The 17,053-nt window shown below is 34.6% G+C and overlaps 1 protein-coding gene across 6 annotated transcripts in view; it reads right to left on the bottom strand.

Annotated features, from left to right (window-relative positions):
• Positions 1-17,053, bottom strand: part of LOC129905220 (receptor-type tyrosine-protein phosphatase mu) — a 1,191,339-nt gene that overhangs the window by 805,225 nt on the left and 369,061 nt on the right. For all 6 annotated transcript variants that reach the window (XM_055980653.1, XM_055980654.1, XM_055980652.1 and 3 more), the window contains one exon: positions 4,443-4,558. In XM_055980653.1, coding sequence (XP_055836628.1) covers positions 4,443-4,558 — 116 coding nt within the window. The remainder of the gene's footprint in view (positions 1-4,442; positions 4,559-17,053) is intronic.

The raw sequence follows: 17,053 nt of genomic DNA, 5'->3' as shown, positions 1-17,053 counted from the left end.
ATCGATAGTTTCAATACTTCCAAATTAATTTACCAGAAGGCTACCGATATTATCGATAGCTTTGAAATTAATTAAACACAATTTGAACTACAAGTTAAGTTTTCGTTTGACATTGGATATAAACAACGAATTAACATAGTGTTTGGTAGATATCGATAGTTTCCATTATCGATAGTTTTGAGAAAAAAATTATCGATAATATCGGTAGCCTTGTGGTAAAATAATTTGGAAGTATTGAAACTATCGATAGTTTTGTGATGCATCGATATACTCGATATTTTTTTGTTATCGATGCTGTCGATTGAAGGTCGAAGTTTAACCAACACTAAATTAACAGTTAAATTAATTTTTAATAGAAAACATGCTATGTATTTGTGCAAAAGAGAACAAAAACAGCGAAAAAAACGATAACCAATGTAAAAAATTTCGATTTTTTAAATTTTTTCAAAAAAAATCACTAAATTTTCAAATAAATTGTTCAAAATTGTTTTTAATGTCTTTCTACTGGTAGCAAATAACGTTTGAGCAGAATAATTAGCAATATAAATATTGTTTTTGGTTGAAAAATGACTAAAACAAGTGGAAAATTCTCAAAATAATTGAAAATCTTTCAAAAAAAATTTTGTTCGAAGTCGTACCGATAAATCGAAAAACTAATGACGCCAATCGATTTCTCGGGTCCGAAATAGGGCGAAACAGTTAATCGCGCACCTGCCTCAAAAATTTTTTTCAAAAAACTTGCACAGTGTAATTAATGAAATTTCGAGAGACAGTTAGAGCAAAACACTCGCGAGAAAAAAAGAGATTTTGTAGACTAAAAATGTTTAATTGTTTATAGGAATAGCTAAAAGAAATTCGGTAAAAATCACGGAGCTAGTTTTAAGCACGGGCTAAGGGATTGCTACCAGTGCTCCACCTTGCACTCGAAACACATAGCCAGTGGATGATCGTCGCTTGTTGAGATCCCCAGCCCCATTTGCATCACAAAAGCCTGTCATGACGTCATCTTCCTTAACTTTAAATGTAAGTTTGTAGTCGATGGTGACCTTTAGATATCGCAACACTCTTTTCACTGCCACCTAGTGTGCTTTTCCATAAATGTTGTTGTATCTGGTGATTACGCTTACCGCAAAACAAATATCGGGTTGACTAATTTGTGCAGCATACATAATGCATCCAACTGCTTCCTGATAAGAAACTTTGACCATTTCTTGATGATCTTCTTTTGTTTTCGGACACATCTCTTCCGAAAGCTTTTGATTTGGGTTCATTGGAGTACTCACGGGATTACTGTTCTCCATGTTAGACGCTTTATAACACTTGAAATGTAATCATGTTGATCGATGGACAGTGATCCGTCTTCTTTGTGAATAATGTTCATGCGGAGCAATGACGTTGCCTCACCTAAATCTTTCATATGGAAATGTGTCGACGATTCCTTGTTCGATTTCGTACACATCATAGCGTCATCAACCCAGTTGGCAAGAATGATTGTGTTTTGATACGAATGCTTAAAGTAGATGCACTGGTCTGTGGCTGATCGCTTGAACTTCAATTCTCGTACCAAGACATGGTTTAACTTCTCATTCCAGACGCGAACCGACTGCTTCAACCCATAAAGTGCTCGTTTAAGACGACAAACCCTTCCCGAATCATCACCTACATCCTTTGGTTGACGCATGTAAATTTCTTCCGCAAGCTCGCCTTGAAGAAACGCAGTCGCTGCATTCTTTTGATGTATAAGCATTTTATACTTGACTGCCATCGCTAAGAGAAACCGCATCGACGAATAACGCGCCACAGGCGAATATGTTTCATCGTAATAAATGCCCCTCACTTGTCTGTAGCCTTTAATGACAAGCCGCTCGATTACACCTGAAGAACTCTTTTTAATCTTGAAAACCCACCTACTATCTATCGCATAACGCCTGGGAGGTAATTCACATAGCTCCCAAGTATCGTTAGCTTTCAGCTACTCATACTCATCCTTTATTGCTTGGATCCATTGCATTTTTGCCTCACAGTTTCTGGCTTCTTGATAGGACTTAGGTTCACTGACGTCTGACGTAGCAGCTGCTAACATGGCGTACAAACTCTGAACAGTAACCAACAGTATTCACGCTGCTGGTTACTGGACACGGAACAACCGAAAACTCACTCACTCGAACATCAAAATCAGTTTCAGTGACAGGTGAATGTGACTACTCAAACTGTCCATCGCCTCGCTTGATTCTTTATATTCGTTGTCATCATTGATTTCGATTACAGAAGAATTTATAGAAACTGAAGCAGTTATACCAACGACATCATGAGTATCTTTTTCCTTAAGGGGGGGTTTCCATAGTATTTTAATGGAAGATGGTTGACTAATTGTTTTATAACTTGTGCAGTTTATAAGATACCTAATCTTATGAAACGTACTTTTTTGAAAAGGTAATAAACGTATGCACGTATGTATTTTTGCATCATTTAAATTTTAGAAACATTTCATTTGCGATTTTTATAAGAGTCGAAATTGATTTTTTTCCTGCAAATTTAGATTGAATCAGAATTTTGGTTGGGGCACCGTTGTTTATAAACTTTTTATTTTTATTTTTTTTTATAATGATCAAATGTGTTTTCATCAAGTAGGTGTAACAGATTTTATTTTTATTAGAAAACAAGCTTCGTCAATTTGTTGTAATTTCATGTTTTTTTACTCACTCTTCTTAAAATAACTTTACCATTTATTAGTGTATTTAGATGACTCAAAAAGAAAATAATAAAGTGGAGCTAGGAGAATCCAATGAAATTACTAAAATTTAGTTTTAAGTTATTTTGAACGGTTAATATGAAGGAAAAGTGTCAAAATAAACTTTTTTACCATTTTAGTCGTGGGGCAAAGCGTGATTATTTTTTAAAACATTTTTGTATTTTTAATGAGAAGTAAGGGGAAATCAAAGCATCCACAATTTATTTTTATTATTTTTTTTTTCATTATATTTCAAATCAGTTTCAAAAAAAAAAAGAAAATATCAATTTTTGCTCACGGCCACTTCAAATTGCTTAAAACCGAAAAAAAAATTTTTTTTTGAAAAATTGTTAAAATTATATGAGTACTTACTTTTAAAGCAAAAATAAATACTCGTAAGTTATAAACCGCTCTTAAATTCTTCAAAAATAAATTTAACTATTATTTTGAACAGGTCTAATTAGAAGGAACAACCAAAGGGTAAATGACAAATTATTTGGCGCATTCTTTTTCGTTTTAAGACCATGATACATTTATTTACAATTGACCATCACAAACTATGATATCAAAGAAATTAAATTTTTAACCCTAGAAGCATCGTAAATATAATAAATGTTATTTTGTTACAGGCACTGCTATTATTTTGAACACAGCTGTACAGCGTACCTATAGGTATATCATTGTCGCAGCAAATTAGCGATATCATTATTTTTAACATTTAAAATAACTATAATTAAAATGTTAATTTTTTTGGTAAAAGAACCTTGGTTGTTTTGGATGTGTATGTGTATCCAACCCTAAGCTGAAAACCAGGAATCGCCACTGACAAGAACCTCATCACTTTAAGGCTATATCTAAAAAATAGCCTCATAAGTCATCATGTACCTGTTTCACATGACAAAAAACTCTAACCCTCTTGGGGTGCCATCTAGCGTCGAAATAAAAATCTGAACAAATTAGAGGATTTTTGTTCATTATTTAGAAACAGTTTTTCTACTTAGGAACTTGATTAAAAAATAACGAACGAATATACATACCTATTCAGCCCTATTTATAAACTCATCATAGACAGTGCATAACATTATTTACTCTTTATAATGTCTTTAAACAGAAAATTTTTATTTATAAACTTCATGCAACTTTTAATAGAGGTTGTGTAAGCTAAACGCGTTTTTAGGTTGTTTAGAGCCTGAAAAAGAATATATTTTGCTTAAATGTCATTTGAACATCACATAATTTTCAGAAAAAGAAAACATAGCAATGATTTGTATAGAGAACATTCGGTGACGTTTTTGTTTTTGTTTTTGTTTTGTTTATTTTCGAATCAAATGGAGTTATTTTATCAACAGATGAAGTTGTTTGTAGTGATTAAAAGTACCTACTAATTTTCCATTTTTAGTACTTATTTGGACACAAACCTCGCATAACTGTAATGACTAAGAAAATGTCTTATAAACAGAAATTTATGTAACGTTGCGTAAATGCTACATAAAACTTTATGTATTGTAGAACTATGCAGCCATTTAGAGCTGCTAAGTGAAATCTAATAAATAAGGCTGACTTTGTTTCTTTTTAAATACAACTGGATTAGTGCATATTAGATTACATTATTACTTTCTCAGGTTGATCACAGTTGTGCGTGCTTTTCTATTAATGCTTTACGTACAAGGAAATGCATTTTATTTTAGGACTGATTAAAACTAGGGCTTACCATAAACTCTAGTTTATATAACACAGGAAATTTCCTTCTCTGCTCACAAAGTTTCAAAAATTTTCTGAGACTCACTGGTGTACTTGGCATGGCCCTTGAAAGCGAATTGTGTTCATCTGGAAAGAAAAATTATAATGTTATTAAATTGATTGAGTTTACAATTAGGATTACATTGAAATCGTTTGACGTTTGAGCTCGTTTTAGTTGTTAATGTTAAGGTCGTGTGCCGAGTCGAACTTTTGCGCCTGTTGAATAGGTTTATTTAAAACTTTTTATGTACATATATATATACATACAACGTATGTATGTATGTATATATTGAAACTATCCTACTTAAAAAACTGTTTTATATTTAACGAGTAACATGAGCTAATTAGCTTAACGATACATTTAGATTTGCGTCCTAAAAAACGTCGCCGCACACTGGGGAAATTTGTATGGGAGTGCGGAAAAAATTAAATAAAAACTGAACCACTGAATAGATTTGGATGAAATTTTCAGGGATGACAGTTTTCGTCGTAAGAAATTATTATTATTCATTTCCGCCCACTGCCACGCCCTTTTAAAAAAAATTGTGAGAGTAATAAAGAATTCCGATTCTCAATTTACTTGTACTTATAGCATTTTTTTTAAATTTTTTTGTATTATTGGAACCACCTCACCGATTTTAAATACATTAAATGGAAAAGAATAACTCATAGTAGGTAGATACTGTTGTCGAGGTCCACGTCCACGCAAAATAAAAAACCCAAATTATAGTTAAAAATTATTTAAAAAAAAAAAACACTTTTTTCATTTTTTTATACAAATTTTTCAAAAGTTAATTCTTTTAAGAGAGCCATTTTTTCCTCAATTAAATGACTCTGATTCTTCTTAATACTTAAAGGAATGGGTCAGATGATCTGTATTTTTCAATAATAATTTCAATTTAAATCTTGAGACATTCCATTAGATTTCTGCTTAGATCTTCGCATAAAATGCTTAAAATTCCCATTATTAATAAAATGTATAATAATAAGACGCATAATCCCTTTTCACTCGTTTTTAATTTGAATAGTTTTCAATATATTATGTACATACATTTCAGTTACATATAACGAAAATCTGAGCCAAGTTCAATAAATCAAATGTAATTTTATTGTAGTAGATTTGTAAAAAAATGTGTTACGAATTAATTTTATTTTCTCTATTTGTCTTTTCGTATAAGAATTTCAAGCTTGCAGCCAAAAATACAAAAATCTGACAAAAAGGAGATTTTTTACTTTTCAATTTTCTCGAAAACTAGAAGGCATAGAAACATATGGTTTTCAGTGTTTGGTAAGGAATTAATTAAGGCAGTGTTCTTTATTATTCAAATTGAATACAAATCCCCAGCCTTGTCAAAAATAGTATTGGATATGTTTTTTAAATTTTTTTTTTCAAAATTTTGACTTTGAAATCGATTATTTCAAAAACAATTCACTTAAAGAACTTAATTTAAAAGCTCAAATTAAGCCTAATATTTTGGCTTTTAAAAAAAGTGTCATTTATAACTTTAAGTGTTACCATTGATTTTTAATATTTTTTTGTTATTTTAAGTAATTTTTAAGAAAATGATGACATAACGCCAAAAAATTATTTAAATTTAATACATTCATGGGCGATATCACGAAGGACTATTAAACATTTAACAGGATCTTTTACCTTTAAATGGGATTTTTTGGTTTCACCTAGCACTTAACAAGTCATCTTCATAGAAAAAAGTGACATATGAAACTGAAAATCACCACTTTGAAGAGCTTTTAAAAAAGCTCTTTTCAATGAAAAATTTGAGAAAATTTAAAATGCTTTTTTTTCTTTGGAATTTTGATTCTTTATTCTCGGATTCTCTTTTACGTGGTCTTTGAGATTGAGTATCATGTCATCATGTGTTTTCACGGCTCTCGCTCAGACAGAGCGAGAAGATCTTTTTGAATGGATAGAAAAGAAAAAAATCATGGGCATAACGGTCTTGAATTGGAATCGTTATTTTTCTGTATCTTTGATTTTTTTCTTGTATTCTTGCATTGCAAAATCCCGTTTTAACTGTTTCTTTTTTAAGGCGGGATTTTTGGAAGAAAAATAGAGCTGTGTGTGTGCAGATGGATTGTGGACGTATTTAAAAAAACAACTTGAACAATAAATTCATTTTATTCTCTAATATTTTTTTCATAAGGTAGGTTGGGATGAGGAATAAATGAGCATGAGGTGATCTGTGGTGTTGCAATATTGTTTGTCAATTAAAAAAATGGAAAGGCTAACAGAAAATCGTCGCTTTGAAGTAAAAGAGCACCAAAGAAAATAGAACTTAGATACGATTACCACTCAAGACCGTTGTTCACATATTTTTTTTTTCTTTCTGTCCATAGAAATAGACCATGGCTCGAGTATCGAGTCTTCCTGGCGCACGTTTTTTGTTTCTTTCGGTTGATGCTGGTATGTCTGGCTCAACGAGAACGGTTCATGAAAAAAAAAACAACAAAAAAACTTACTCAGTAGTTCAGTACCTAACCTACTCACAAAAGATCTATTAGAAGAGAAAGAAAGAATAAGGAATATGTACCTACTTGTACATATTTGGGTTGGTTTTTTGTTTTCGTTTGTTTTTTTTTTTTTGCAATTTAGTTTTGTTTTTGTTTCCTTGGATGGCGGGATTGAGTGATTGTGTGTAGGTATGCAAAAGGATTAAGAATGCATTTTAAGAAAGTAGTAGGTACCTACCTGATCAATGAATGAAATTTTGTTCTTTAATATTTTTTCATAGGATAGATCTGGTTTTGGGATATTTTTTGTAAATCAAGGAAAAAAGAATGCATGCACAGTTTTATTTGTTTGCGCATTGATTTGTTTTGTGTTTATTTTTGTTTTGTCTTGAACTGGGGTATCAAATCATGAGTATCTAAGTAGGTAGGTGAAACAAGTAGGTTGTACATATAGTAACATATTTGCTACACTTTGTTTATAATTTTGATCAAGTTAAGTTAGTAGGTAGGTACATCGTACATACCTATGTCGATCAAATAGTAACTATGTACAAACGTTACTTAACGTAGGTAGAACACAGGTATACTTACACAAATAAACTCATTTAAACCGTAGTCAGTCAGTCAGATATGTTTGTAATTATATTATGTATGTAGCAAATACTACGTACCTCATTGTTGTAGGTACATTATAATATTCAGGTTTATGAAATTAAACTAGTTTTATCAACTTTAGATTTTGATCAACTACCTACGATTTTTATTCACAAAACAGAACATAAAAATTTATTTTACAAAAGAAATTATAAATTGTAGGTATGTACAAAATAACAACACAGGGATTTTTCGGGTTCCGCAGCCAGAATCATGGAGAGACAAATAATATTTGGAAACAAGTAGGTAGGTAAGTATGTACTTACGAATTTTCAAAAACATAAAAATGTTTAAATTGAAATACCTACCTAGCTGCATTAAAAATACCTAATATGTATAAATATGCTAACAAATTTAAGGAGTATCTAGGTACCTATATTAATTTTGTTTAGCCTTTCAGTATTTTAACTTGGAAAAAAATCGATATCTTTAAAACATATTTTAAAAAAATCGTGCTAGTTAGATTATCTATAAATCAAGAACAGCGGAAACGGAGAACATTCAAATGTCTGGTTTGTCTTTGATCCATATTGCAGAACCAAAATATTTAAATACCTAACCATACACCTACCGAAATAACTATAAAAGCAGTCGATTTTTTTTTCGTTTTTAAACCATATAAAGGATATTTAATTTTTACTCCTTGCACGAATAAGATAACAAGTGTATACTGGATTGTTTGCCACCCTTTATTTTTATTTAATTCGTTAAACTTAATTTTAAAAATTATTTTTTTAATTTCTGGTGCGAAATAATTATAAAGGCACAGCTGATTTTCACATTAAAACTGTGGTTTAGCGGGATCAAATGTAACCAAAAGTAAGCAAAACAGTTGGAAAATGAATTAAACTCATTATGAACATTTTATAAGTAAAATTTTTCGGTTTTTTTATAATAAGGCGTGAAAAACCCTTGACGCAGGCAGAAATGGGCAAAATCAAGGCTTACCATGAAAATTGATTGTCCAACCGCGAAAAATCTGGAGGAGAAGAAAGGTCCGATTGCGTAATTGATAATTTAATTTGCAAAGATGACAAGTATGGTTACCTAAAACGATCAGGAAAGTAGCCTTTGGTCGAAGAGAGAGCCAAAAGTGACAAAAAATGAAATAATTTTCGTGAGAATTTGATAACAAGAGAAGTTTTCGTGAAAATAAATAATAGTGGGAGTACGGCAAATGCAGCAAATAATTAAGGTGGAATTAAGTCATTCCTTCGAAAGAAAATGTGGAAAACCGGCGCCCTTATCAAAGCATAAACTTTCCCACTTTCGCATCGGTGAAAAGCATAGATTCTGGGATGAAAAATGGTTCGAATTCGAAGTTCGACGATTATTAAAAATGAACTATTTATTGCCCACACTTTGCATTGATTTGTTTTTTCTATGGTGAATTTTTTTTTATTTACAATAGGTAGGTACATTTTTTTGTAAGGCAAAATATTGTTTTTGTCAATAAAGATGGTGCAATAGTATTTCTTAATGCAAAACATTATCAAGTTGCAGTAAATAGTTGTTTTAAAAAAGATTTTTTACAACCCTGATTTATTTTTTTGTATTTTTTGCTTCCATCAAAAAAATAAAGTTCACCTGTTTGAATGCAATTCAAATGTAAACAAAAACATGAATAGAATTCGCCAATTCATTCACTCTACTCTATCTAAGAACCTGCTTACCTACCTATCCTTACTTACTTACTTAGGGTGACCAGCGCCGTAAGGCGGCTACAATCCGCTGTGGATTTGGGCCTCAACCAACAAGCTTCGCCAGCTAGCTCTATCCTTAGCTCGCTGCTTCCAGTTGCGCACGCCAAGTTGATTGAGGTCCCCTTCCACTTGGTTGCTCCACCTCAGACGAGGTCTTCCTCTACTGCGCCGCACAGTGTGGGATTTCGCGAATTTAGCGGAATTTAATTCGAAAAATGACTTCTCTTGTTTAATGCCAAAACCGGTTTTTCTTAAAGCTAATAGATTGTAAAAAGTGATAACAAAAGCATTGATAGGTGGGGATCATGTAAACAAAAAAAAAATAGCTTCCAAGTTGCAGTTGGCGATTTTTTTTCTGTTTATTTGGTGAAAGAGATTACTTTGCCCTTAATTTTTTCTCGTGCGTTTGGTGTGCGTTTTAATAAAAGTTTTATTTTTTTTATATTTTCTAAATATCAAGGTATAATTATGTAAGTAATTTTTTATTTCACAGGGTGTTTTACATTTTTGTTTTGGTGATTGAAGTTAAAAAAATGTGTTTTTTTTCGATTTTTGTACCTTTGTTAGAGCAAAACTTTAGTTATTCCGCGTTATTCCGCTTAGACACAATATTCAATGCAAAGCTTGATTTATTATCTATCAAGAATCACTAAAATTTGACACCCCAATTTTGTTATGATATATTTTTTTTTTTTTTTTCTAAATGACCATCAAAAAAAAAAAATGATGGCATACCGTAAAAATCGAATAACTTTTTGGTATTTTGTTAGAAGAAGAATGTTATAGAATTAGAAACTTTTTTTATTTCACAGGGTGTTCAAAAAATTTGTGAATTTGATTTTAAAATAGTTCCAATAAAAATACAGGGTGTTCAAATTCAAAGTTAACAGTAAGAAAAAAAAGAATTAAGTTATTTTAGAAATTAAAAACGAAAACTATCAATTAATAAAAAAAAGTATTACATCTAATAAAGGGTGTTCCAATTATAATAATAAAAATAAATTAATTTAAAAAAAAAACAATTAACGCGTATTTTTCACAAAATTTGATATTTGATACTTTGAAAATCGGTATTAAAATTAATTTTACTTGTTATAAGTGCTGTGTTTTGTTATTGTGTGTATATGTACTGTGGAGTATTAATTTTCGTCTTTTTATAATGTGGTATGTTGTTTGAATAATTAGCAAACTATCCTTTTAAATTACAAAATATTTCGGTATTATATAATTTAAAGAATGTCTTTCCAAATAACAAAGAAGGACATATTTGATGTTTGGGTCTCAAAAATACAAATTAAGCGCTTTGAGGCAGTTATGTCATTTGTTTTAAATGTTTTTGTTCATAACGTATTCTGAAGAAGCAGTTAAATCATTAAAGGCGTCTGTGAGGACAACTTGTTTTAAGTTAGGTCAGTTATGGTCAAAAAACAGTAACCGTGAAAGCTTTGAATGCAAAAATGCTTCCTGGCTCAGTGGCTATTTAGTAATACCACAGCAAATATTTTACGAAATTCCTTCCCCTTCGAATTCTGCAAGTGTGGGTAGACCTAGAAAATCATTTAATGAGTGCTGTGAAAAAATGAAGGAGAAGAAAGTACAAGGCCTCTTAGACTCATTTAGCTTTGAAGAAATTTCAACTGCATATGAAATTAGTTTGCGAAAAAGTGGAAAAAGGAATTAGTAAGGGTGAAATTGTTTACATTAAAAACAAAACATATAGTAAAAACAATTAAATAAATTCAAATTGGCTTTTAATTTTACAAGAATAACACGATTGGTAAAAACAAATTGTCTATTTCAGTTAAACTGATTTTTTTTCGACAGGAAGTTTACGGTTCTTTGAATTTTTGATATCCTTGATGATGTATGGCAGAAAAATTTCGTGACAGAACACTTACCAATTTAAAAAAAAAACATTGATTGTGCATAAATAAAGCTCCATATTTTAAAACATCCTTTCAAATAGTATCTTGTACGTTTTAGTAGCCTTTTAGAGAATAGTTTCTTTAGTTCATAAACAACGTCATTGACATATCGGTTTGCAAAAAACCTAGTCAATTCTGACAATAATTAACTTTTTTCTTTATTTTATTCATATTTGTCATAAAATTAAACAATAAATCATTCCTCAAAAGTTTTTTTTGTAAATTATGATTTTCAAAAAAAAAGTACTTTTTGGTGAAAATAACCTGTCACTTCAAAGCTCATTTTACAAAAACTTAAATAAAATATCATCAAAATGTGAATTACATTTGATTGTATACACATATTCAATGAACTAATCACAAAAAAAACTACAATAAAATTTAAAATGCAAGCGTTATTAATTTTATTCCGCTAAATTCGCGAATTCCCACACTGTGCGCCGTCCCTCTGGGTTGGAGTCGAAAACTTTCCGGGCCGGAGCATTGTTGTCCATGCGCTCCACGTGACCTAGCCATCTCAGGCGCTGCACCTTCACTCTCTTGGCTAAGTTAGCGTCCTTGTACAACCCGTAAAGCTCGTTGTTATACCTTCTTCTCCAATCACCATCAATACACACGGGACCAAAAATCGCACGAAGAACTTTTCTCTCGAAACAATTCAAGATGTTTTCATCCGCCTTCGTTAAAGTCCATGCTTCTGCACCATATAGCAGGACTGGGATGATAAGGGTCTTGTATAGGGACACCTTAGTTGCTCGAGAGAGGGCTTTGCTGGTCAATTGCCTTCTCAAACCAAAGTAGCAGCAGTTGGCAAGAGTAGTTCTCCGTTTGATTTCAGCGCTGATGTTGTTGTCTGTGTTTATAGCGGAGCCTAGGTAGACGAAGTCCTTTACTACCTCGAAGTTATGGCTGTCGATGGTGACGTTTTGTCCAATGCGTCGGTGTTGTGTGTCCTTTTTTGACGACAGCATATACTTGGTTTTGCCCTCATGAACCCTTAAACCCATTTTTGCCGCTTCCGTTTCAATGCTTACAAAAGCGCCATTGACATCACGCTGAGTTCTTCCGATTATGTCAATATCGTCGGCATATGCAAGCAGCTGAACGGACTTTTGAAAGATGGTGCCTCTGGTGTTGACGTTTGAGTTCTGTATAATTCTTTCAAGAACGATGTTAAAAAAATCGCATGACAGTGCGTCGCCTTGTCTAAAACCTTTTTCGACATCAAACGCTTCGGTTAGGTCTTTACCAACTCTGACGGAGCAGCGTGCATTCTCCATCGTCATCCTGCACAGCCGGACGAGCTTTGCAGGGATGCCAAAACTAGACATAGCTCTATACAATTCATCTCTGTATATACTGTCATACGCGGCTTTAAAATCGATGAACAGGTGGTGGGTATCGATTTGTTGTTCCTGGGTTTTTTCCAAGATCTGCCGTAATGTGAATATTTGATCGATGGTGGACTTTCCTGGTCTAAAGCCACACTGATAAGGACCTATCAGGTTGTTGACGAACGGCTTCAGACGTTCACATAGTACGGCAGAGAGGATCTTATATGCGATGTTAAGGAGGCTGATTAATCTGTAGTTGGCGCAGGTTAGAGGGTCTCCTTTCTTAAGGATCGGGCACACGATGCTGAGATTCCATTCTGTGGGCATGCTTTCCTCCGACCATATTCGGCAGATGAGCTGGTGCATACTCCTAACCAGGTCATCTCCTGCTGCTTTAAATAGTTCGGCAGCAAGGCTTTGTTTGACTGAAGCTTGGATATGACTACCTTCACTTCTTCCAGGTCGGGGGGACGGAAATGTTGGCCTTCATCGTCGATATTGAATGGTGCAATCTGTCTTTGGGCGGGGTTGGCTTCGTCATCGCCATTGTAGAGATTGCAGAAGTGATCTTTCCATATTCTCAGCATCGCTTGCGTCTCTACTACGATGTTTCCCTGTTGGTCTTTACAGGCTTCAGTTCTAGGTTTATACCCCTTAGATGTTCTTCTTACCTTCTGGTAAAACTTACGAAATTCATTCCTGTTATAGCATCCCTCTATTTCCACGATCGCTTCTTTCTCGTGTTGCCTCTTTTTTCTCCTGAGAAGCCGATGTTCCTCTGTTCTTTTCCGCTTGTAGAGCTCATTGGCAGCTCTGGTCCTTCTGTGCAGCGCCGCTTTGTATGCTTTCTGTTTAGCTGCATGTGCTTGCCGGCATTCATCATCAAACCAGGGGTTTCGTTGTGGTGGCCTTGTGAAACCCAGCACTTCAGAGGCGGCATCCCTGATGGCTTCTTGGCAGTGCTGCCACTGGTTATCTATACTTGCTGCTGGCGGCGTAGGACTTCTTAAGAGGTTATTCGAGACGCGATCGGAATAGGACCTGGCAATCTCTTGCGATTGTAGTCGTCCGACGTTAAACTTCCTCACAGTATTTCCTTGTGTTGGCGATGGTCTGGAAATCCGCATCCGTACATTGGCTACAACCAGGTAGTGGTCAGAGTCAATGTTGGCTCCTCGGAACGTTCGGACGTCCATAATACTGGAGGAATGTCTAGCGTCGATCGCAATATGGTCAATCTGGTTGACGGTTGATTGATCTGGAGATTTCCATGTCCCTTTATGAATCTTGAGATGCGGGAAACGCGTACTTGCTATGACAACATTTTGCCCCGCAGCAAAGTCGACTAGCCTGAATCCGTTATCGGATGTGTTGTCGTGCAGGCTATGCTTTCCGACTGTGCTTCCAAAGATATCTTCTCTTCCTAGTTTTGCATTAAAATCACCCAGGACAATTTTAATGTCGTAGCTTGGGATTTGCTCGTAGGTTTTTTCGAGGAGCTCGTAGAAATTGTCTTTGGTGGTATCGCCTTTCTCTTCCGTGGGGGCGTGATCACATATCAGGCTTATGTTGGTAAATTTACCCTTTATGCGGATAGTGGTGAGGCGCTCGTTGATACAGTTAAAACTCAGGACGTTCTGCCTGAGTCTGCCTCCGATGATAAATCCACATCCAAATGTGCCCTGTTGCCGGTTGCAGTCGCCGTAGTAGATATCGTGGGTCTTCAATTTTCTCTTGCCCGGCCCTTCCCATCGCATTTCTTGGATGGCAGTTATATCTGCCTTATAGCAGTCGAGGGCCTCCGCTAGTTGTTCGGCTGCACGAGGTCTGTTAAGGGACCTAACATTCCACGTGCAGATTCGAAATTCGTTGTCCTTATTTCGTTTGCTAGGGTCGTCATCAGTAAATCCGTCCGTTTCCGAGGCTTGTCGTCGTTCCATAACTACATCCTACTTCTGGTCGGGCAGTTACCCCGGCGGCAGAAGCCCCCAACCTGGAGGGCCAGGCCCTTTGATGACTCCAAGGACGAGAGGTTGGCTAAGCCGCTCCTTATAGACCTGTGCTCTGAATATGTCTGAGTAGCTCGTATAAGGTGTTCACCAAGTAGTTCGGCCTTACTGGAACTGGTGACGCTACCGTTGATTCTAAGAAAGAATTCTTCCGCTACCGTCATTTGTTGGAAGTGCCTTGGTAGAAACACTCCTTCGTTGGGGGGGGGGGGGGGGTAATTAGTAGCAACAGCCTACTCCGCTTCGACCTGTCGACCATGGGAGGCCCTTCTGCGAAAACAAGTTTCGCGATCGCATAGCTCTAAGCTTCATAGTAGTAGTCACCGTAAGCCCATCCGCCACGACAAGGCTTACCCCCATGGATGGGCACCTATCCATCTACCTAAATTTTCACAGATTTAAGCGACCCATACACATACACACCAGACAACACACTTGTGTGGTCACCGGAGCTAACACACAAGTGTCTTGTCTATGGGCCGCCTTATGCACGCAGTAGTCATGTAGCGCAACGACATCGGCTTAATATATACCTACGCAGATACACACTGTGCTCATGTTAATATTTCACCAACACTCTGCACCTCATATGTATGTCTAGATGTCTACACACAATTGAACAATCTGATCGGTGCCCAGTGCCCATGAAATCTCAAAATCAGCCGACACTCTCTTATAAAATATTTTCAATTACATACAGTTTATGTACATATCGTCGGCGTAAAGCAAAATTGTTCTAAGTCCTTAAGAAATCCTATGTACGATATATACCTATTTTAAATATTTCACAGCAGCTAATTGCTTAGAAAGTCAAAGACGAATTGAAATCCCTTCTATCTACCCACATGCACTCCTTTTTTTATTTTCGCGGGAGAGTGAGTAAGGTCATGGTCGTAAGAGATCCTTTCTTATTGTTCTCTTTTAAAATTAAAAAAAAAAGCTTTTTTGTCGGCTGAAAAATTCTCTTCTTCTTTTTGATTCCAATTTAAAAAGCTCTTGTCGGCTGAAACGTGTCGGCTGGAAAAAATTTTGATGACATTTTTTTTCTATGGGATGCGATATCTGTACATAATTGTCTGTGCTAATATCTAATTATTTTTCAATATATTTCACTTTATTGATCATAGAGAAAGGAATACCTAGAAACGCGAAATCGGTTGGTTTTTCTCTTCGACCCTACAAGCTGCAATGAGAGGAAAAACTGCACAGTGCATATATGTGCCATAGAGGAAGGAATACCTTGAGAGCCGACTCGTACCCCGCTTGCCTAAAACACCCGCAAATTTAATTTCAGATTATTGGTATACATCTCTCTTATTAATCGTTGATTTAAATAAGATTTCCTTGTGAAATGTATGGACGGTAAAACAATATGGCAATCTGTTAGTTTTTAGCGGGTCATATTTTTTTCTGTGATAGATAGGAAAACAAGAGAAAAATAAGAGAGATGTATACCAATTATCTGAAATTAAATTTGCGGGTGTTTTAGGCTAGATTGATCGGGCTAGAAGGTATTCCTTCTAGCCCGATCAATCTAGAAATTTTATCAAAGTTATTTTAAGTACAAAATTTTTTGATGCAGTTAGGTTCCTTTGATGGAAAAGAATATAAAACCACAGTTTTACACCAAAATTTGATACGGCGTATCCCCAAAAATGACCCCTGACCCCTAAGCAGTACGGAAATTTCAGTCGAATTTAATAAAATTTTAGTATGTTGTAGTTCATGTGAAGCTCATAACAAATCTCTGTGGATGGAACCCCCTTGCCCTAAGTATACCCCTTCCTTAGCCCCCTTCTTACCCCCTTTTTTACCCCATTTGTACCCTTTTAATGGGTTGAGTACGATAACTTAGGCGCACAGAATTGATAACGGTTTTTTGAAGAGGAGTTCAATACAATAATTTTTTTCTAAAGAAGGGGTGATCTATCTCCCCCCCTCCCCCGTTTAGGTTGCAGGGGCAATTTTCTAAAAAAAATATTTAAATTAAGAAATTATTAAAAAACAACGGCAACACTTACAGCTATGAATGATACCATCACAAATAATTATATACAGATGTCTCATCTTCATAGAAAAAAGTGACATATGAAACTGAAAATCACCACTTTGAAGAGCTTTTAAAAAAGCTCTTTTAATGAAAAACTTGAGAAAATTTAAAATGCTTTTTTTTTTCTCTTTGGAATTTTGATTCTTTATTCTCTGATTCTCTTTTACGTGGTCTTTGAGATTGAGTATCATGTCATCATGTGTTTTCACGGCAAGATCTTTTTGTATGGATAAAAAAGAAAAAAATCATGGGCATAACGGTCTTGAGTTGGAATCGTTATTTTTCTGTATCTTTGATTTTTTTTCTTGTATTCTTGAAAAATAGAGCTGTGTGTATGCAGATGGATTGTGGACATATTTAAAAAAACAACCTGAACAATAAATGCATTTTTTTCTCTAATATTTTTTTCATAAGGTAGGTTGGGATGAGGAATAA

The sequence above is a fragment of the Episyrphus balteatus genome, chromosome 1 (genome assembly GCF_945859705.1).
Source record: "Episyrphus balteatus chromosome 1, idEpiBalt1.1, whole genome shotgun sequence".
Lineage (NCBI taxonomy): Eukaryota > Metazoa > Arthropoda > Insecta > Diptera > Syrphidae > Episyrphus > Episyrphus balteatus.
The sequence above is the reverse complement of the archived record's forward strand: the minus strand, read 5'-3'. Positions and strand labels throughout refer to the sequence as shown.